Genomic DNA, 22,457 nt, shown 5'->3' with positions numbered 1-22,457 from the left:
TTGCACTAAAAATATCATTCAGTACTGTTTGTTGGATACAGGGATCATGACTGAAATGGTGGCATCAATGTAACCAAAGTGAGGCTGGAAGGACAAATAGTCTGGTTCCTTTTTGCACAAAAAAACTTTATCATTCAGTACTTTTATTGGATACAGGGAACATGACTGAATTGGTGGCAGCATGATAAAGGTCTATACTTTTCAAGAAATTAACGCAATGACTTGTTCAGCACAGTTAACTCCACCTTACAGTTAACATTTTACACTTTGCAAATTAATGTTAGTTCAGCGTTTTCTTCCTCTACAGCGACTAGCACAGGGCTATACCTCTTCTGCCAAATAAGTTTTTTTGCAGTATCTTTCTGTTACACAGGTTTCTGCACAGCTGCCGCTACTAATAATGATCATGCAACGTTGAACTGACTTCTGGAAAAGCTTTCTGTTTCAAAATCTCCACTTGTCTTTGTTTTTATATATAAGTATATAATAATGCCATACATTTTGAGGATGCTCTTCGTGTACTGACAACCAGCAAAATATCTTTTAGACAAAGGCAGGCCCTTGGAGAATGGCGCTCCCGTGCAGAACGGAGAACCGGTGGTGGAAGAAATTGTGGGAAGAGAGGAGATTCAACCGGTGGAATCGGGTAAGAGATCTCTGGTGATTTCACAAATGTTTCAGCAATTTAAGTCTATTTGTATCTATGAACAATTACTTATTTATTATTAAATTTCCGCTTCTTGTTCAAATGTTCATTGGTAATGGAACTATCCATGGTAATTTGCAGGAGTTAATTTCGGAGCTTTCATGGATGTCCCTGAAGGTTGGGAACCGCAGAGAGAACAGCAGGGAGAACCAATCGACGAAGGGATCACCCAAGACAAAGTAGATGAAGTAGAGTCAGGTGACTTGAGTATTCATTACTCTCTGAATATTCTAACTTCCCATGAATATTCATGTTTTTTAATATATACACCGGTTCACATTTGAAAACGCATTTGAAAGATACGCTGAATACAGAATAAGTACCGATAAGTCCGTAGAATAGAAATGTAATCAACTGTATACAATAAGCTTGCTAGCCTTTACTGGGCTGTGCACAGATAAGATGGATTAATTTAGATGATGAAATGCGTACTAGATGATTCAGTGGATTCAATGGAAAAAAATATTGATTCAAATGGAATAAAAAATATATTTCAGCTTCTTACAACTAACAGGTGGTAACGAACCCATTGTACAAATGTTGAAATTTCAAATTTTACCGTAATTTTCCCCCATGGCAGGACCTCCGAGTTCCCCAGGTTCAGGGTTGAAAAGTTTTTTGAAAAAGCCATTTACCTGGTTGGGCGACCGGTTCGCAGACAAGCCAGGAGAAGAGAACGGGGTTTCCCCACTGGGGACCCCCAATGATCGGAACTTCAAAGTGGAGGTTCCGGAAGATTTTGACCGTAGCGGAGACCTCAATGGTGAGTCCGCGCAGGAAATAAGCCCCCGCCCCTCTTTTTTTTTCCCTCTGATATCAGTCAGTAGCAGACACTCGTTAATGCCATTCGGCTAATTGACTTCTCAAAATAATGTCCCTTTAATCCGTCACTCTTGAGTAATAGCACGGCAATCATCTACTAAAGCAAAACAATGCTTTACGCACTTCAGCCTTTAACGACAAAATTACTAACTTCTTCAGCGGTGTTGACTATGAAGACTGTTACAGTACAGTCACGTTGAATCGGGTACACTAATCTTAACTTTCTATCGGTAATAATTTGACTGTATACATGTATCATAGACCAGTGGAAATTTATTGGGGATAAGTGGACAATTAATATTTGTTGAAGCTTAGAATTTGCCCTGTCGTGTTTTCATTTGTAAAGGTGAAAAAAACACAAAGAGATTTGTATAGAGGGATTGTCACTGAAATAAGCATCCAGTTCACTACAACATAAAAACAAGGTCGGTGTGTTACATATGCAGATTCGTGACATCACGGCAAGTGGTGGTGCTGCAAATTCACAAAAGTTAAAACACATTCAACTCTGCGAATTTCGCAGCAAATGCTTTACATCGAATTATAGCTTCAGATACGCATCCCCGTGAAGTATTTAACTTAAGTCGAAATACACTCTTTGGTCGAAAACGACGTGTCACATTGTTCATTGAGATCTTCCACAGTTGCCGACTGAATTTAGAAACATAGCTTCTGTGAAAGCGAACAGTATTTTTTTCTTCTTCTTGTGCTATTTTTTGGTTTTGGTAAACTTGGGTACTGAGTTGACTAACATGTGTTTATGTCGTGGAACTTTCTCTCTTGCCAGGTTTTGGTAACAACAAACTGGAATAATTTTTCATTCTTCAAATTTCTAATTTGACATTTTTTAGAATTATTCAAAAAATGTGCCATTACACAGTAAAATAAATTATGCACTGCATTCTATAAACTTGTCAACACGTTCTGGGTACAGTTAACAACTAATTTTCTAATTTTCTTTTTTATACACAGCTTCATCAGCCGATGAGCTTATTCAGCAAATTTTGTTGGGCGACGGGCGCTTGTACTAATTCATCTCTTTCCTCCAACAGTAACAATTAATTAATTTTTTTCCCCTACAAAAACTTGTATAATTTGCTTCTTTATGTTCTGTGTTTTGTTTCATATGTTACTGCCAACATATTTTCTTCTCTTTTCACAGCTCTTTGTATTGGCCATAATTTTTTAATTTCTTTTTCGCCCACGGCACCTATTTATGTTATGAATTGTTTTGGTGATGTCGGTGTCTCGTTTCAGTTTATATTTTGTTCTGTGTTTCATTATTTTGAGTCTGTTTTGGATATTGCGAATTAACCTTTGATATTAACCTTCCCAAAAATCTTTTCAGGTGAAAATTATTGAACCATTTACTTCCACTGGGATCCTCATATTTTGAGTGGGAAAATGTCATATAGAATTGGGATCAAGTTCAGTTGTCTTTACTATGCTATTTTTAACAGAATGTACACCTGGCACAAAATGAAACTAAGCAGTTTTTATGAATCATCCTTGTTTGGACATTTCTTGGTGAACCAAAAAGCCGAAATAAACGTTTTGTCGCAGAACCTTTCCGGTTCAATTTGATACCTGACTTGGGAACACTGTGTAAGAAATAACGAGAGCGCAAGCGCTGAAGCTCCTGAAACCTCAAAACTAAAAGTTGCACTTAGCAAGGTTTTCAATGGGCATTGCAACACACAATTGAATGCGGGGCCTGCATCATTGCATTCAATTGTGCGTTGCAATGCCCATTGAAAATTTGTGCAACTTTTAGTTTGGGGGTTTCATGACCTTCAGCGCTTGCGCTCTCATTATTTTATACACATTGTTCCCAAGTGAGGTATCAAATTGAACCGGAAAGTTTTTGCGACAAAACGTATATTTCAGATTTTTTGTTCACCGAGAAATGTCCAAACAAAGGATGAATATAAAAACTGTTTCTTTTTGTGCCAGGTATACTATGTTGAGGGGGGGGGGAGGCAAATTTGCACATTCAGAACCATAGCAAAGGTATGAATATGCAAATATGTAAATCAAAATAGTAAACAAGAAGTTAGGGTCACATCTGAATAACTTGGTCACAGTCGGCAGTTACACATGCGTCTATGGGAAGTGCTATAGCCGCTTCCATAGGAGCATGTAGCCAAGAAATTTGGATGGGACAAAGAACTCTTTACTGCAAACGTACTTGGTGTGACCTCTGACCTTTCCCACAATTCATTTCAAGGTGAGGTCAAGAGACCCTCGGGTAAGAAGGACGTACCCACCATCACTGAGAACAAAGACGGACACATCACAGTCAAGTATGCGCCACAGGAGACTGGCAAACATGAACTGACCATCAAGTATGGAACAAACCATGTACCAGGTAAGACAGCAAAATAAATTATCGTTTGTTTGATAACAGAGATGTATGACTTGTAACTTAGAATTGACTTTAGTCCAAATCTAATCTCATATTTGGTGACTCGGATTTGGCTTCAGACTCAGACTTGGACTCGGACTCATCCTCGGACCTGGTCTAAATAACTCAGGGCTCTGGACTCGCACTCAAGAGTTGAGGACTCGAATACAAGTCTGGTACTCACCAAGTTTTTCCTGACCGTTTTTTTAGCGCATCTTTTGGACATGCATGTATCTGTGTATATGTAGTGGCCATTTTGTGGGGTATCTTGCCATGCGTGTGCATGTTAGAAACTTTGGCTTCTTACCTAGACTTGGATTTTCTATTTTATTTCTCATTTACAGCCAGTCCGTGACAAGCGAGGTCGCTATCAACAAGATAAATCAAATCCAGTCTCGGCAATATTGGCAGTGCTACCCGGGAAATTCTGAACATACCTCATGCGCACTGTATTCAAGCTCATGCGTGCGCATGAGGTATGCTTGGAATTTCCTGGGTAGCGCTGCCAATATTGCCAAGACTGGATTTGATTCAGTCTTAGAGATTAGAATTTCTTCTTCTGTTATAATTGAACATTTCAATCATACTGAGCATATTTTCTGAGAAACACAATGTTCAAAAAGCCATGTTTTGTGGGGTTCACGAATTTCACTGCTCTGTTACAGCGTTTAAGTACGTAATCGGATTAGCTTTACTTGACAACCAGCCAAGCTTTACCCTCGCAACCATATGGCGGTTTTGCTTGGAAATGTCGGTGTACAAAGTGAATATCAGTAGAAAACAGTCACAAGCCATGTGTAGCACAGGACCTATCGCCCGCTAACCTGTATTTGCTGAGAAAACATTTTTCTGTGTTTACTTTATATGTCTAGCAGATCCATGACATTGGCACTAATTCCAAGCAATTTGATATTGGTTATTCAAAATTAAACACCATTATATGATAAGGCGAGCTGGATGTAGCAAATTTTGCATGTTTTTCCATCCAACTTTCCAAAAGTATTACACGTACATGTAACTCCTGGCTGATAAAATGTAATTTAAGCAGCACCATTGTAAATTTGTTTATTGCTTTTGTTTTGAATAATAGGAAGTCCATTTGAGTTCCATGTTGATGAGCTGAAGAGTGGTCAGGCCACGGCCTACGGTACCGGTCTGACCCATGGAATCTGCGGGGAATCAGCTGTCTTTACCGTCAACACTAAGGATGCGGGACCAGGTAGGTTTCGAAATGGTGACCAGCCAACGATTTCAATTAACACATAGTCACTGCTGAAAGTCATTGCTCACGTTGAGAAGACATAGTCATGAAACTATTGGTTCATTCCACTGATGCAAACAATACAAACTTATGCCAATACTTCCCATTAGAATTTCCCATTAGAAATGTATTTATAAAAAGATTGCAATGTTGGCAACCTTCCAGTAAATGTAATCCTACTAATTCAACGGAAATTGTATGACTCTTTGGGGATCTCTTCTATTTAATCTACTACAAAGAAATACATTGAAATGTGAGATTCTGCTCTGCACAATTGTGAGGACAAAAACATGTTTCATGTTTTGAATTGCTCCTTCTCTTAAAATCGCCTAATCAGCAATCTGGACATGATTCTCATTCAGCTTGTAAGGATTCCGGCAATAACTGGCACCGACGCGGCAAGGCTTCACTCAATGCATGACACTCGCTTAATCTGTGTACCCATTTATGAATTTAACCAACTGTGAACCAATTTCATGGTCTCACCCTTAATAATGAGGATGGTATTAATAACAATAAAAAAGTGTGCCCGTGGGCACACTTTTTTAAAACCATCGTAAGTCTTTGTGTTCTTTTGATCGATACTATTCTCAGTTAAGATTGTTTCATCTGTGAGCAAGGTTTTTGTCCTTAAATCAGTATTATTATTTTTGTATTTATTATTATTAGTATTTATTCATTTCTTGTAATGAAACCGAAAATTCCTCAAAAGTGCCCCAGGCACTGTATCTTGCAAGCCTGAAGAAACCTGTGGAGAGAAGACAATGAGAAGAAATTACAGTATTAGAGGTGGGAGGAAAAGCCCAGAAGAATATTCTGGGGAAAATGCACAGACTCAGGTAGGAACTGAAAACCCAATCCACATGTTGGCCTAAGCGGGATTCGAACCCGGGTCACAGCGGTGGAAGGCGAGGAAAGTACCGCTGTGATTCTAAACTGGATGCCTGTATCCATTTCTTTCCTAGGTGGTCTTGCGCTAGCCGTGGAGGGCCCATCCAAGGCTGAAATCAAGTGTGTGGACAACAAAGACGGCACATGCAATGTCACCTACTTCCCGCAGAAGATCGGCCAGTACGAGGTCACGGTCAAATTCGCTGACAAGCACGTGGCAGGCAGTCCATTCAAAGCCAACATTGTCGGTAAGATAAACTCGTTCTTGTCGCTCAGTTGCTTTTAATGTCGTATTGGGAGGAGGGGGTTGGGTAGGGGGAGGGCTTCAAAATCGATATAGACCAGCGGGCAATTTCATTTAGCTGCTAAGTGCATTTATATGACGCCTGAATACATCCCCATCATCTGATTGGCTGGTTGTTGATCACGTGTCATTGAATTACTCATTCCAATGCACGGTGCGGCCGTACGACAAAAGTGGAAGTTCCATTCCATGGCAAATGGAAGTTCCATTGCACGGTCACACTTATTCAGGGGTTGTATAAAACAAATGATGAATGTTTCACATTGGTGCAGTGGTCCATCCCCCTCCCCCAATGAATATTTGAATTTTTTCAGGAAATCAATTTAAATGTTGCATATCTCCCTCGCAAGCCATCAGCTACACATACCTTTTAGTTTTATTATCACTATGTGGAAATAGCACATGATAGTATATACTTCAACCCCTTCCCTTTTTGGGAAAAAATATACTTGAGCCCTCTTGCCTACCATCCCCCCCCCCCTTCCCCCCCCCCAAAAAAAAATGGTTCTGGATCCGCTCTTGAATTTAGCTCTAGGATGTCACTGCCCACTAATGTTTCATTATCGATATGGACCAACATCAATACCTGTGAAGTTGGATATGTACTGCAAAATTCACATTTTATCTTTACTTTATCATTAACTTTTAAAATTTTGCCCTTTCTCTTTCTCTCTCTCTATCCAGACAAGGCTGGCAGCATGATGTCCATTGGTGCAGCAAGCGACGTTCCTCTCAAGATCACAGAGACGGATCTGTCCCAGCTCAAGGCTACCATCACCCCACCCAGTGGCGTGGAAGAACCCTGCGCCCTCAAACGTCTTCCCAATGGAAACATAGGTCAGTAGTTTGTAAAGGTATTATACAACATTTGCAAACATCAAAACACAAGCTAAATTAATATGAAATACCTGTCTTGACTGTAAGTGAATAAGAGCCTCAAGTATGGTGGGTCAAATGTAAGAAGTACCTTGCAGCTTACTTGTTTTTTAATCGTTGGCCAAAATAATATAGCGCCCTCTATAGAATCAGCATATTATTCGTATTACAAATGCAAGGATGTTACAAGAGGACGCTGTTTCGTCAGGACGACCAGTATGAAAATGTTACAGCTGAGGAGTCTTTTTGTTTTTAACATAAAATGATATCCCCAATTCATTGCGACACACATCAACTTGATGTATCACGTTTCGACCTCAGTAACTCTCTGGAAAGTCAGAATTAGCAGCTGAAATTTTGACGGTGCAATGCGCACAACAACTTAGCAACACATAAGTTTGAGGAACTTTTAGCAAACTGAAGTGAGTAAGAAGCTTTCAGATTTAACGCACGCTACTTTTTGTATTACGCAGCAGAAACTTTGCACAAAGATTGCCGTTATTCATTTCTAACACCGTCTGTATCGTGATTTTCTTCTTTTTTTTGGTAGGAATTACCTTCACTCCCAAAGAGGTCGGTGAGCATCTGGTGAACGTCAAAAAGTTCAACCGGCCCATCGCCGGCAGCCCCTTCAAGATTATCGTGGGCTCCCAGGAGGTCGGCGATGCCTCAAAGGTCAAGGTTAAAGGTCGTGGAATCTCAGATGCCGACGCTGGTCAGATGGCCGAGTTTGTTGTGGATACGAGGGATGCAGGTAGGTAGCCCCAAACCATTCCATTTACTGAACTCGTCTTAACTTAAGATCAGTCTGAGGGTCAACATGTGTGTGTTAATTTGTATATCATCTGGAAATCATTGCCATTAAAGACAAGTGTCGTCCTAGAGTTATAGTTTCGAGTAGGAAAACTGCAGATTTGAAAAGATTTATGATACGTGGGTAGTTTTAATAACAATAGCTTATTTACAAAATTTGATCATACGCCAACACCTAGTCAACTTTTCAAAATGATGAAACAGGGAGCAAGACTGACTTTATTGTATCTTGTGTAGAACTACCTTACGTACCGTAATTTTTCTGACAAAAGTTTGTGCTCTATGCATGCGTGCGGGAAGTTGGTTTTGCGCATTTCTTTTCAACGACTGCTTCGTCAAGCGGCAAAAACAAACATGAAACAGCCATCAAATTGATAGTTTTGATGTGTCTTGCTTAAGAATGGTTAAGTGAAATCGGTCTTAGGACGCGTCTTAGCTAAGATCGATGTTAGAGCAGGGACTTGTCTTTAGTCCGAAGATGAGTCGCAAGTTAAGACGAATTTCGTGAAATCGGCCCCAGGCATTTTTCAACAATTTCTCATGCATCAATAGCACTTTATTACATCTGCCAAAACACAATATTCCCTTATAGAGAATGGATAAGCAAACGGGCATATTCCAGTACACTCCATGTGGATGGTATTGGCATAATTATGGCTAACTGACGTAGAGTTAAGGTTAAAAACCTATTCATAATAGTGCACATTATCATCCATGTATACTGTCAACTCCTCGTCGCCAACAGGTTACGGCGGTCTGGGCGTGTCCATCGAAGGCCCCAGCAAGACCGAGATCAACTGCTCAGACCTGGGCGATGGGACCTGCGCGGTGACCTACCGGCCAGCCGAGCCGGGCAACTACAAGCTCAACGTCCGCTTCGCTGAGCAGGATGTCCCGGGAAGCCCTTTCAATGTGAAGGTGTACCCAGAGGACGGGTCGGCCATGGAGCCCCTGATAGGGGAGACCATGGTCAAACCAACCCACGCTGCGCCCGTGCAGCACAAAGGCAGCGAGTGCGAACTGGGCCTGAAGATCCCAGGTAAGGGGTGGTCATCCCGGGCCCGTAGCTCAAAACTTCCACATAACTAGAGCAAAATGCATGGTTGTGACACATGACTCAACCAAACAAATATAAAGTTGCCTAACTTACACATACTTATAAAGCTTTCACAATTTTGATCAGTTAGACAATTTTAATCAAGATTTATTGAGCACATTGTTAAACTGAATGACAAAATGAAGAGCTACGCTCTTTCAATGCAACACGCAAAGTTTGGCCTTAGAATAGCACTAAAATCATTTTAAAATTTGTCCCTTAATATGCAAACTTGAATTGTGCAGCAAAATACTTGTTTTTTTTTTGAGCTGTTAACTTCAACATACAGCTGCCTAATCTCTAGTTGGTTGGCATAACTATTTTTCAACCAAACATCAAAACTTCACCAGTTTGAAGAGTAGCCTCTTTGTCTGGACATCGTGATTAAAAACCAATGTTGACATTCCCTAGATCAGTTGAAGTGGGCAAAATCACTAACATAATCATGATTGCATTTCGTATTGTACATCGCTGCAGTACAATCTGGTAGTTTGTTTGTAGAATTGCTTGAAACATCTCTATGTATATATGAAACATCTCTGTCGTCGGACAAATTTTAAGTGTGTACCATTTCCTGTTTGTCTAGGAACCGACCCTCTGGACATGACAGCACAGGTGACCAACCCCCGGGGCCAGACCGAGGATGCGGAGATAGTGGACGGTCCGGACTGCCGCTACGTTGTGCGGTTTGTTCCCAGCATGGATGGGGTGCATACCGTCAGCGTCAAAAACAGAGGCATCCACGTGCCAGGTACGGTACTACACCTAGTTAACAAAGTACAATTTTCTTGTGACTGATTACAAACTGTGCCTACTACGCACATTATGCGCCTCTACATGTTCCAGTAAGGCACGTCACACACTAAGGGACCGTGACCATTCAGCCCTGGTATGAAAAGGGCCCCCCGGTACCCCGTCCGGTCCAAAGCCAGTCCGGTCTTCAGCCCAGTCTCGTCCGGTACATGGTCCTGTCTGACCAGAAGTTTTGAAGTCAGTCAGGCGCATCAATTTATTGCCCTCCAGAGAACGTCCAGAGCAGAACAATAGCAGACTTACCGGATTAAAGATAAAATCCTTCCATAATGCCTTGATAATTTACGGTCCCATTGTGCGCGAAACCGCATGGCAGGGGTTTTGATCTGTGCCGACGAAAGTGTTCTATTGTTTCGTGCTGAGAGATGAAAACCACAAGCCGGTTTCTTCTTGGATATATCACATGTGTCAATACTTGCAAACAATAGACCCCAGGATAGAGGAGTTCCTAATTAGCAACCGGACCAGCTTCTGTGCCGGTAGCTGGGACGGTACGAAAGGACTTCTTGGGAGGGGACGAGCTAACCGGGGGGGCCCTTTTCATACCGGGGCTGAATGGTCACGGGCCCTAATGTACGTATGTCAGACATTTCGTCACCGGTTTCACGAAGGGACGGGCAAGTCAAAATTGACAATTTTTTTCAATTTCGAGTTTTTTCACTATTTTGCTTTAAAACATGGTACTCAAGCATTCTGATATGTTTCAGTTTGCAACACATCATTAATTCCTGAATAACATTAATGACGCTAGGGGCAGGCATCTCGATAATTGCATTTTGCGATTTCACGAAGAGACGCGAACATGCCTGCCCCTTGAACACGTACAAAACGTATTGCACGGAGAGGCGTAAAAGTAGGTCAACAGGAGATTTTCGATTTTACGAAGGGACGGGCATCTTTGTTACATTCTCAGCTGCGCGCGCGTAATTGAACACGCGCGCCCTTCCCTATGGAAAAGCAGATTAAACAAGAAGGGCGAAAATGTGGAACAGTGAGATTTTCGATTTCACAAAGGGACGGGCATCTTTACTAATTAATTTTGGCTTATTAACCACTATATTAATTGTAATTAATGGGTTCAAATTAAAGTTTACCTATCAAAGAATTACGTCAATGTTTTCTTATTGCATAAAGTTGTTGCAAAGTAGTAGTTTTTGCAGTTTTAAAAACGGAGAAACTTCTCTTGCGATTATCTCGAAAACGATTTTTCTTCAAAATCCACATGCCCGTCCCTTCGTGAAGCGGTGACGATTTGTTGGACATTAGTCGTGTCAGTGATTGTTCAAAACATCATGGGATGGGATTTATTTTAACTGTCTGTTTTCAAAACCTATATTGAAGAAGAGGGGCACAGTCAGGCCTGTTATTCTTGAAAAACAAAAGTAAGTTTTGCAAGTGAAAAAAAGACAAAATACGCTCTAAAGCCCGGTTCATACTTCATGCGAAAGCGAAAGCGAACGCGAATCTGTGACGTCATTGCAAGTATTCGCGCTGCGAATTATCAAAAGTTAAACACATTTCAACTCGGGCGAATTTCGCAGCGAATGCTTCATGACGTCGAATTCGCTTCGCATTCGCATTCGCATGAAGTATGAACCGGGCTTTACTATACTATACTATACTCATTTATTTCTCGGGAATAAATCAACAAATACATGTAAACAAATGACTAAAGTTACAACACAAAAAAACAGAAGCTTTAGATACATAAACAAACAAACAAAAACAAAATACCATTCAGCTCCCGAAGGATTGCCCAAAAGAAACATTGTTTCTGTCTAGGGGTTCTCCAAATCTTAATCATTTAGGCAACAAAGTATAATATAATTGTGTATGTTTGCTTTTTAGGAAGTCCCTTCCAGTTCACCGTAGGCCCCTTCGGTGAGGGTGGAGCCCACAAAGTACATGCAGGAGGGCCAGGCCTGGAACGTGGAGAGATCAATGTACCCGGTAAGTACCTCCACACCCCCACCCCACCCCCCTCTAATAGAGGGCAATGCCATTGTTTTGCTGAGATATCCATGAGTGAGCCTTTTGCGTCTTCATTGTTACTGAATTAAAGCTATAGTCCATCATTTGCAGCTATCCGAAAAGTAACTGGCATAATTATTGTTGAAAAACATACTTGGTTGAAAGATAGTAAGGGGACTAACCTCCCTGTGAAATTATTTTTTTTCTGGCAAGCTGTCATTTTGAAGTTATCAACGAAAGAAGGCCTTTCCAACGGTGCTTCTTAAGACGCACCGTAGGAAATTTAAATTAGTAGTTCGTTTTGTTATTCGGCGAAGCGCGCGCAAGCATTGGTACGATGCACACGCACGCGTGGTTGCTATAATTCGTCGGATCAGTGCACGGCATCGCGTAGCTGCAATCGGCTCAGTGAGAACGTGTCTCGGACGCTGAATTCAGGCCCAATTCAAAACATGATTCAGCAACTTTTGATTTGAAATTGAGATCCTAGAATGCTGTTTTTCTCGGAATATACAGCTGAAGCTGAGCTGAAACTTCATCAGGTTAGTTGTTCAGTACCCTTCTTTAGAGTTTGAGCACTTTTGTTGCTTAAAACGAACAAAATGCACAAAGTACAAATGATGGACTATATCTTTAAATCAATCATTGCCAGGCACTCGGCAGTACTTAAACCCACCATATCTATTACTGTCAGCAGAACTGACTGTCAGTCAAGGCATGGTACCTTCAGTTGACTAACTTGCCACAGCCTGTCAATTGTACCAATGTGAGCCAAATAAGCCATTTGCGAGTAACCTATATCCTATGTGAGTTACATTTGAAAAAACACACCTGTTACACTGACTTGCTCAAAATGCTTGGCACATTTTAACTTTGAATTCTCCAGACCAAAGACACTGTTGCCTATCACATGATTCGGGGCAAGCTCTTGAGACGCTCAGCGCCAATACATTGCTCACAATGGGTGAGAATGGCATTAAAGACACCAGACCATGCCAGAGCTTGGGGTTGCTAGCATAAGGCTTGCCCGAATCACGTGATATAGTAACAGTCTTTTTGGTGGAAAGAATGCAATGTTAAAACGTGCAAAGCATGGGATTAAGTCAATGTTCCAGATTTTATTCAACTTAAACTCGCAAATGGCTTATTTACAAAACTGTTAAAAACCGTCACTTGATAGATTTTGACAGAAAGGGTATCTCTCTCCATTTTGTCACTGAGAGAGGGAGGGTCAAATTAAAAAACATGGAATTGAATTGAATTTCTCTTGATAGCTGAGTTTACTGTCTGGACGCGTGAAGCTGGGCCGGGCAAGCTGAGCATCTCAGTCAAGGGACCGGCCAAGGCCAAGATTGACATCCAGGACAACAAAGATGGCTCCTACCAAGTCACTTATGTCCCCACAGCACCAGGTAAAAGGCAGACAGGCTTCTGGCAGTTTTTCGGTTAAAAGTCTTGTTATTTCTTTTATTTTACCTCTATCTGGTGATCTTTACCTCACAAGTAAAGGCAAATATGAACCCAAATATGAAGCCTCAAGCAACCTACAGGGAGAAGACCACAACAAAATGTTTAGTTTTCCCTTGAAATTCTCACTGTTACACATGGTCATGTAAATCACACATTGAAGGGCTTGGGCGCAGGAGTACTTGTTACTGTACTTCCAAGAGCTTAGTTTCCTACTTTTGTCCTATTTTCTTGGAAATTTTGATCCTTCTATTCTGCTACTTTTTCACCTTGGTCCGCTTGAAAGCCTAAGCAGGTAATGACTGAATTGTTCCCAGATAATTTTTTTATAACGTAGATGCTCTATTCTTTTCCATATTCAGGTACAGGAATTAATGGGCTAAAATGTGTTCCTTGTTCCTTTTCCATAGGGGAGTATGTGGTTGACATCATGTACAATGACAAGCCCATCCCTGACAGTCCATTCAAGCCCATGATCACCCCAGCTCTCGGTGAAGCTAGACGTCTCAGCGTGTCTGCTCTCCATGTAAGTTTCCCTTCTCAATACGACTGCCATAAACATTTAGTCACCTATAGTAAGCGGCACGGATGGGTACCAGTATTTTGTTGACTGTCGTTATCAATGAAAGGGAAAATCTTCCAGTGTGGTTATTTTACAACTGATTTATTGTACATGTGTTTCTGCAGGAAAGCGGACTGAAGGCCAACCAGCCGGTGTCCTTCGCCGTGCAGCTCAACGGAGCCAAGGGGGATCTGGAAGCCAAGGCTGTAGCGCCCTCTGGTGCTGAAGATGAGTGCAACATCACGGAGATTGACAACGGTCAGTTGGTGTCCTCTGTCTAGTTTGATTCTCAGCACTGGTGACAGAAGCAGGGATTTCATTTCAAGATTGGGTGGACTAGCAGCGTGAAAAATTTGGAAAGCAGAGGGCAAAGGGGGGGGGGGGGCTGACTCTAGACAAATTCAGTGTGAGGAACCATTTTTCAGATGGGACCTTGCTTGTGAGCATGTTGCATGCGTTCTTAAAGTCAAAGCACACTCTCATTTCAGAGGAACATTGAGTGCTTACCACTTGTGCACGAACGGTTCAATATTTAATAGTAGTAGGGCAATTACTAATTAGGGTGCGCTCTGCAAACGAGTATGTTTATATTGATATGATGCAGGGGGACAACCATATGGGTTGCTGTTCAAGTAACTATGTATTTTTTTTATGCCCTAAAGTTATTGGTTTTCTTGGTGTTTTATATATTTCCTTTTACAAGGAACATATCAGGAGGATATGAAACCTGTTCTGAAAAAAAAAAAAAATTTTTAAAGGGAAAATACAACATTTACAAACATCAAAAAATAAAACTACCTAATTATTTTGAAATATCACCCCGACGCAAATTCCATCTTATAATAGTTGACCATATTTAGTTAGTCCACATTTGTTTGCAATCGATTGCACACCTATGAACGGGTACATGCCAGCTAGACTGGTTCCCTGACCTTACAATTCCCCAACGTCTATATATTGCTCCGTTTCATCTTAAATGGATTCAGGAAACCAGACTACAGGAAAATGATTGTTTTTCTTTGTTTTTATAGCATCTACGAACCTAAAACATCAAAAAGTCAGTGTAACAATATTTGCTATATATTACCAACCCCCAAATCCATCCATTTCTGAAAATTGCAGCAAAAGCAAATGATGTATATTCCCTTTAAATTGTGTTATTACATGTTCTATTATCATGTTCTTGTCTTTGTCCTCAGAGAACTACGCAGTCCGCTTCCTCCCACGTGAGAACGGCATCCACCTGATCCACGTCTTCTTCAAGAAGCAGCCCATCCCAGGCAGTCCCTTCAAGGTGCGCGTGGGTGGCCATGAGCTCATTGGAGATCCTGGCATGGTCCATGCCTACGGCGACGGACTGGAGAAGGGAAAAACAGGTAGGAAGTGTGAAATGAGTAATGTCGTAGTCCAGACCTTTCGCAGACCTTTAATCAGTTATTCATAAATGCCTTGGACAGTTGACCCATTCCTGTTGGTCGAGAGCCTGGCACATGGGCGGTTGTGAACAGTTGATAATACATCAACTGGTTTTAAACACTTTTTCCGGTGTCACATGAATTTGGACTCCTCCAAAATCTGGTCCCTTTTCCCCTTCTATTGGCCGAGTTTCTCAATCTTCACTTAGGCATGTGCAACACTACCAATAAGTCTGTATTTCATAGAGTCCTGAATTCACAACGCACCGCCACGTTCTGGGCAACATCGTGCGCCATTCTCCATAAAATGAGATGTTTAGTGCTACTCGCTAGAGGGATGTTTCACAAAACATGAAGTAAAATTGTAGAACAAAATTGTTGGAAATGTATAATATTTACTTTTATATAATCATAGAGAACCGACATACAGATCCTTGTCATTGGATTGGTGGAACTCACATCACGTGTCATTCATTATTACTGCCATTCACGCCGGAGCTTAAAAAGTACTATCCGCCCATGGGGAATGGGAAATACTATTGAACAGTTAAGATCAGTCTTGTTCCATGACGTGGTATTTGTGTGCAAATGCATGCTGGTGTGCGCGTTCAGCGTTGCGCGTAGCGCGTATTGTTCCTAAGAGCCAGCGCTACAGCATTGGGCTCAAACATTTTCGTGAAGGGGTGGTTTGGAAGAGAGAAATACATTTTTTCACCAATTTTGTATTGAAATAAAAGTTCAAATATATCAAATGACAAGGATCTATATGTCAGTTATATAAAACAAATATTGAGTGGCTTTAAATTGTGAAATGGGAGGAATATTATCGCTCAGTAAAATCTGGACTTTTCCAGTTCACTCGGCGAAAAGTCCAGGTTTTACCTTGCGATAATATTCCTCCCATTCCAGGCTGATCCACTCAGTATTTGTATATTGACTGAAAGGTATTAATCCGCTCGGCCATTATCTATGTACTTAAACAAATTTTTGGAAACTTTCCAGGTGAGCCCGCTGAATTCATCGTCAACACCTGCGGCGCAGGAGCAGGATCCCTCTCCATCACTATCGATGCACCTTCAAAGGTCAAGCTGGATGTCCAAGAGATCGGCGAGGGCTACAAGTGTATCTACTACCCCACCCAGCCTGGTGACCACCTCATCTCCATCAAATATGCCGGCCCGCATCACATCGGCGGCAGCCCATTCAAGGCCAGAATCATTGGTAAGTGCAAACGCCAATAAAAAGTTAAGCCATATTCTTGGAGGTATGATGACATTGTAACAAGTTGTTCTGTCTTCAGACAGAAGAAATATATACACCGCAAAAAAACAGAAAGTCCACACTCATTGGAGGGGTCATAAGTTTGAATCTGATGGTCTTATGATTCCAATCATGGGCTTTAACCCGCTCAAAGAATGGGAACAAGGTTTGGGTTATTTATTTATTATTTTAGAGGAGAGCTATGGGCTCCGTGCGACAACAAAAGAGGGCGCCCTTTTACCTAGCAACGACGTCCCATGGGCGGGACACATACATTTCGCTGGATGACATGCGTGCACCATTCCTTGTGTGTGACGCACGTACACCAAGGGACTTGTACTACATGTATGTACACTCATGCAGTGGCCGCGCTTCGCAGTAAAATATTGCAGTCAGGCAAGATGGCGTTGGTCGGTGACCCCCACCTGTATTTTCTTTGCCCGTGAGGGGGTACTTGTAAACGGAGCGGATAGGTCTCGTTCAAATGATGTCATTTCCTACAGACCATCCACGTGCATTGGCATTTTGAGCGTCAACTGGCATAACGCTGCATCGTATTTCAAACACATTTCGAGCACCAAGCGCGCGTGATTGGAACAGTATCAGCATTGCGTAATGCGTGCTTCATTGCGTAAAATACGCAGTTGCAGTTCTCCTACAGAGATGGCCGTCATTGAGCAAGCCCTATTATGTCATTAAATTAATAAGTTATATGTGATATCTGTTCCTTCCTCCATGCATGCTCCATGGTGGTTAGAAGCCTACGATGATTCTTCCCCCAACAAATAAAATGTTGAAATAAATAACCCGAACCTTGTCCCCATCCTTCGAGCAGGTTATAGCTCATGATTGGCAAGTTTCTAATATTCAAATATTTGGTCAAGCGCAGTTTCGAATACTAAATGATTCCAAAATAAACAGCCGTAATAAGCCTTTTGCGAGTGACCTCTACCGTTTGGGATTTAAATTTGAAACATCTGGTACACTGACTTGCTCAGAATGCTTGGCGCATTTTAACTTTGAATTCTTTGAATCCAGACCAAAGACACTGTTGCTAATCACATGATGCGAGGCAAGCTCTTGCATAGTTACGTAAGAGACGCTTAGCACCAATACATTGTTCACAATGGATGAGAATGCGACAAAGACACCAGACCATTCTGGAGCTGGAGGTTGCTAGCATAAGGCTTGCCCGAATCACATGATATAGTAACAGTCTCTTTGGTCGGGAGAATGCAAAGTTAAAACGTACAAAGCATTGGATGAAGTCAGCGTTCCAAATTTTATTCAAATTTAACTCGCAAATGGGTTATTCGTACTTCGTGCCCTTCACTGTGCATGCATGGAGTCATAATTCCATATGCATCTCTCTGTGTAGCAAACGTATTTTTCTGACAAGCTTTGGTGCTTGCTTACACAGGCAAGGCAAAGGGCCCCACCAGCATGAAAGTGGAACAGGCCAACGTCACCGTGGAGACTGTTGTCAAGACAACGCAGACATCTTCAATGCCGATCTTCTCCTCCGATGCCAGCAAGGTGACGTCGACGGGCGTGGGTCTCAAGAAGGCCTTCATCAACAAGAAGTGCCAGTTTTCCGTCAACTGTAGTGAAGGAGGTATGTATCTTATTGGGTGCTGTGCGCCTGGGCTGGGCCACCTCCCAACAGTAAAATCCCTATAACTCAAAAGTCGGATAACTCAAATCTCCGCTTATCTCGAAGCCATACTGCATTCCCGTCAAGAGAATAGGATATTATGTACACAAATACCTCAGTAACTTGAAATGCCCGCATCAGTTAGTCGTCTTATGTCATCGGTAGAGGGCTAAAACCCAGTCTGAGTTTTAATAAATAAGTCAAATTTAATGATAGTGGTTACAATTTTGACTATTTTATATTTGCTTTGGTGGGTATAGTGAAGGCTGCCATGTTTCTAGTTCAGAATATCTGTTGGAATAACCACAATAAATATTCAAAAATGTGAGCAAGCATGCAAAATTCTACTGAAAATGGTACATGGGGCTGTTCAATGTATTGGCAGCTGGATTCCCAGAATGCATTGTATTCAATCATTTTACATTGTTCGTCTCTTAAAAACACAAAAAACAAAGACAGTTTGAAGAGTGACAGATGTATATTTGCATTTACCATAACAGTCTAAAACCCAGGTTTGTCTAAATGGCTTCCGATCATAGAGAGTATGATTTCAAAAAGCAATGTTGCTCATGATCGCGACGGCCACCATTGCAGTAGGCAAGCGTTTGGTTAGCAACCACGTCTTATGTTGTAAACTAGCCTTGGTCAATGCTCTCGTCGTTATTTGCCCTGGTCAATCGTCGGCATATATCCTCACGCGCTATGCACATGCATGTAAAAATACAGCGCGAACAGCGACCTCATGCGGCCACTATTTTTTTATGCAAATCAGTTGGGGCCGATCTCGAGCCTTGGTTCAATCGTCGGCAAAAGCTTATGTTTTTCTTTATTTTGCGCTGGATTTCTAGCGCACGACCTCGTATGCGAATACAGATAAGTGTAGGCTGGGCTAATATGTGGAGTGTCCAGTCACACCTTGGTAAATCCGGACGTCATCAAATTATTTGCAGCTATTCGCCTTTTGCGGACGTGACAGGAACCACAGTTTTTGTGCATTGGTGCCGTGTGCAGAGACACACAACGTGTACGTGTATGAATTATGTACGGTGCCACGTTTCACTATGCAAGTTTCCACGCAACGATCGACCAATAAGAAAACAACATTTAAGGTCAGCCAAGGCTATTAACATAATGAGCACCAACCCCAAAACCTCACATGGGCGATTGAACCAAGGCTCTCGATCGTCCACAACTGATTTGCATATAAAAATAGTGGCCGCGTGAGGTCACTGTTCGCGCTGTATTTTTACATGCATGTGCATAGCGCGTGAGGATATATGCCGTACCATTGACCGCGTACGGGACGAATAACGACGAGAGCATTGACCAAGGCTAGTTGTAAACCAGACAGTAGGGCGACGGTAGGCGAATGTATGAAAGGTAAATTTTACACAATGCTTACTACTTTCGTTGCTCTCTGCAGGTCAAAACATGCTACTTGTAGGCATCGCCGGACCCAAGACCCCCTGCGAAGAAATAGTCGTCAAGCACATGGGCAGACAACGCTTCACCATCACGTATCTCCTGAAAGAGACCGGTAGCTACAAACTAGTCGTCAAATGGGGCGACGAGCACATACCTGGTAGTCCGTTCTCTCTCCACTGTTCGTAGTTTCAGCATGATCTAGCCATAGTCATTTAAAAAAAAAAAAAAAAACCAGCAGTCAGGGATCCCTATAGAATTACATGCATTCATGAGCCGTAAAGAAGGGGCTGAGGCTTTCCTGGTTCATTATATTTCGCTTGGAGCCAATCCGTCGTAAAAATGTACAGTAGATAAGCGTGGTTACCGGTGATAGCCTTAAGCCATGTAAGGCCTAGGTTTTTCAACTGGTACTTGGCATGTCAACCAAAACTTGGTTCTCCTCAAGTAATTCCTTGGTAACGAACTACGCTTATGTGGGATGTAAGCAAAGCCGAACTATGGCAAGTGCAGTGTAAAATAGGGTCCTTTGTTAAAATAGATTTTAAAAAAAAAGAGGTTAAACAATAAGTATTTGATATAGTCTTCCAAAGGGTTGATGGAGTACGGGAAAAAATATAATGTAGAAATGTATAGCTGGGAGGTTTTGGATGTTTAACCGGTAGTTTAGATGTTGTTATTCTAACGTAAAAAAAAAAAAATAAAAAAAAAAGACGTATCTTTGGCCTGATGTTATATGCAAAAAAAAAAGTGACTAAATGAATAAAAATTAAGGATATGCAATTTAAAATGATTTCGAAGTATTGTTTAGTCGTCATCTACGTTGTAACCAATAGTTTCATTTGCATAACTTTGACTGCCAGAATATTGTAACCATCGACTTTGCAACACTAGACATTTATATGGAAAAAATATTCAAAGTTTTAAATTACTCTCAGATATTGGGGGTTTTTTTATTTAGAAAAAAAATATTTAGTTTTTCCTTTTTTCCCTGTTTATTTTGGGTTTTTTTTCCCCTTGTTTCGATTATAAAAATGCATTAATGGTGGTGGGTTTGACCAACATGTGAGCAAGTTATTGAAAAAAAAAAAAGATATTGTTCGGAAGAAAATTATAAAATTTACTTGAGTTGATAAAAAACGAAAAACTAGGAACAGATGTAGTTCAAAACAGAAAGGGATTTTTTTTTATATATCTGTTCACGGAAGGTTGTAAACTAGATTCGAATTCAGAATATTCAAAAATGCTCAGTCGCTAGCAAATTAATGGCCATTAATATTCAAAAATAAGCCGAGAGTGCCTCCAGTGAAGTCGGACAGAAAGTTCTGGAAAAAAATATTATTATTTTTTCACAAGAAGTAACATCGACTAAAACTTTTGCAGCGATCTTTTTTTTCCTTTCAGCTCTTTACTATATAAATTGTATTTTTTCCTAATATTGAAGTTTAAAAGTATGAAAAAGTAGCATTTGACAGAAAACAGTGTATCTATGGCTGATGTGGTGTGGTTAGTAGCCCTAGTTGTACTTTAATTTTATTATATTACTCTAGAAAAGGGTTATTTGGTTTTTACCAAATAAGGTAAATTTTGATAAGCATGTTAGTTTTAACCGACAAAGGTAGTTACAAGCTTGCAATGTTATTGTAAAAATAAAAAATTAAAAGGTCTGCACTAACAAAAAGTACTGAAAGCAAGTTATATTAAGGTTTATAGAAATATAATTGTAACCTTTTTTTGTTTTTAAAAATATTTTGAAGTAGGCTGGCATTCTGGTATAGGCTGCCGTAGTAGTAGTATTTTTGGTATTCCAGAATTTCTTCATTTATTAAAAGTGGTTATAGAAACCATATCTGGAGGTTTTTTTTGTTTTAACAGTCACACGACTGTCTAAATTAAAGTATAACTAGTAGTGGAGATGTATTTACTTAGAAAAACGTATATTAGCAAGCTATTATTAAAATCAAAAAAGGTAAAGCAAAACTTTTTTCAAGCTATTAATGAAAGACAATAATTATTTGCCTAATCATGTACCTTTGATTTAAAAAAAAAATATTGAATTCTACTAACCCATTAATTTGGGACAAAGAGTGGATCCGAATTGTGGCTATATTATCATTTTTCGCTGCTTGCCACTGAGCGTTAGTCCTTATATTGTAGCTCGTTATATCGAACCGTTATATCTAACGTGAATAATATGTGCGTAAAAGACTAAAGTTTGAAGGAAAAACAAGCCTAAAATATTTAGAAGCGAAAAAAATATATTTTGTTCTTTTTTTAAGTAGCTGTAGCTATATTTTGGTCTTAAGTGTGGATAAATTCTGCTCATCATGTTTGATAATTTGTCTGTTTACTATGGCAACTGTTACCCTTTTTTATAGAGTTCGCGTTACTTTTCTTTTGAGCTAATTCTCTTTATGGTAACATTTTGATGTAAAGTGGTATAATTATATAAGAATAATAATAGAATACGCAAAGCACATAGAAGAAAAGGTGCTCCCACAATGCACATAGCGTAATTGTATTTGCAAGTGTTATTGACACATTTTGATATAGTCTAGTTATTGTTACCTACTCACCTTATTTCAAATTGAGGTAAGAATTTCACAGCTGCTGGGGGTTTATACCATATACTTTTTTGTTTTTGTTTACAAAGGGACACGTCGGTTCACTAACGCCTATACAGCCTAATAAACCTTCATTTTGCACAAAAGTTGACATCA

At 40.6% G+C, this 22,457-nt stretch overlaps 1 protein-coding gene across 10 annotated transcripts in view; it reads left to right on the top strand.

Annotated features, from left to right (window-relative positions):
* The window catches only part of LOC119721913 (filamin-B-like), a 134,986-nt gene extending 112,529 nt beyond the window's left edge, over nt 1-22,457 (top strand). For 9 of the 10 annotated variants that reach the window (XM_038191859.1, XM_038191855.1, XM_038191854.1 and 6 more), the window contains 18 exons: nt 548-646; nt 788-904; nt 1,287-1,469; nt 3,756-3,896; nt 5,023-5,151; nt 6,159-6,332; nt 7,073-7,225; nt 7,815-8,018; nt 8,823-9,116; nt 9,760-9,924; nt 11,835-11,936; nt 13,232-13,369; nt 13,835-13,950; nt 14,112-14,244; nt 15,186-15,362; nt 16,404-16,622; nt 18,082-18,276; nt 19,739-22,457. In XM_038191859.1, the coding sequence (XP_038047787.1) occupies nt 548-646; nt 788-904; nt 1,287-1,469; nt 3,756-3,896; nt 5,023-5,151; nt 6,159-6,332; nt 7,073-7,225; nt 7,815-8,018; nt 8,823-9,116; nt 9,760-9,924; nt 11,835-11,936; nt 13,232-13,369; nt 13,835-13,950; nt 14,112-14,244; nt 15,186-15,362; nt 16,404-16,622; nt 18,082-18,276; nt 19,739-19,926 (2,927 nt within the window). In that variant the 3' untranslated portion in view covers nt 19,927-22,457. The remainder of the gene's footprint in view (nt 1-547; nt 647-787; nt 905-1,286; nt 1,470-3,755; nt 3,897-5,022; nt 5,152-6,158; nt 6,333-7,072; nt 7,226-7,814; nt 8,019-8,822; nt 9,117-9,759; nt 9,925-11,834; nt 11,937-13,231; nt 13,370-13,834; nt 13,951-14,111; nt 14,245-15,185; nt 15,363-16,403; nt 16,623-18,081; nt 18,277-19,738) is intronic. The other variant, XM_038191864.1, reaches the window with a different exon arrangement.

The sequence above is a fragment of the Patiria miniata genome, unplaced genomic scaffold (genome assembly GCF_015706575.1).
Source record: "Patiria miniata isolate m_02_andy unplaced genomic scaffold, ASM1570657v1 HiC_scaffold_14, whole genome shotgun sequence".
NCBI classification, from domain to species: Eukaryota; Metazoa; Echinodermata; class Asteroidea; order Valvatida; family Asterinidae; genus Patiria; species Patiria miniata.
Note: the sequence above shows the minus strand (reverse complement) of the source record. Positions and strands in the feature narration are given on the sequence as shown.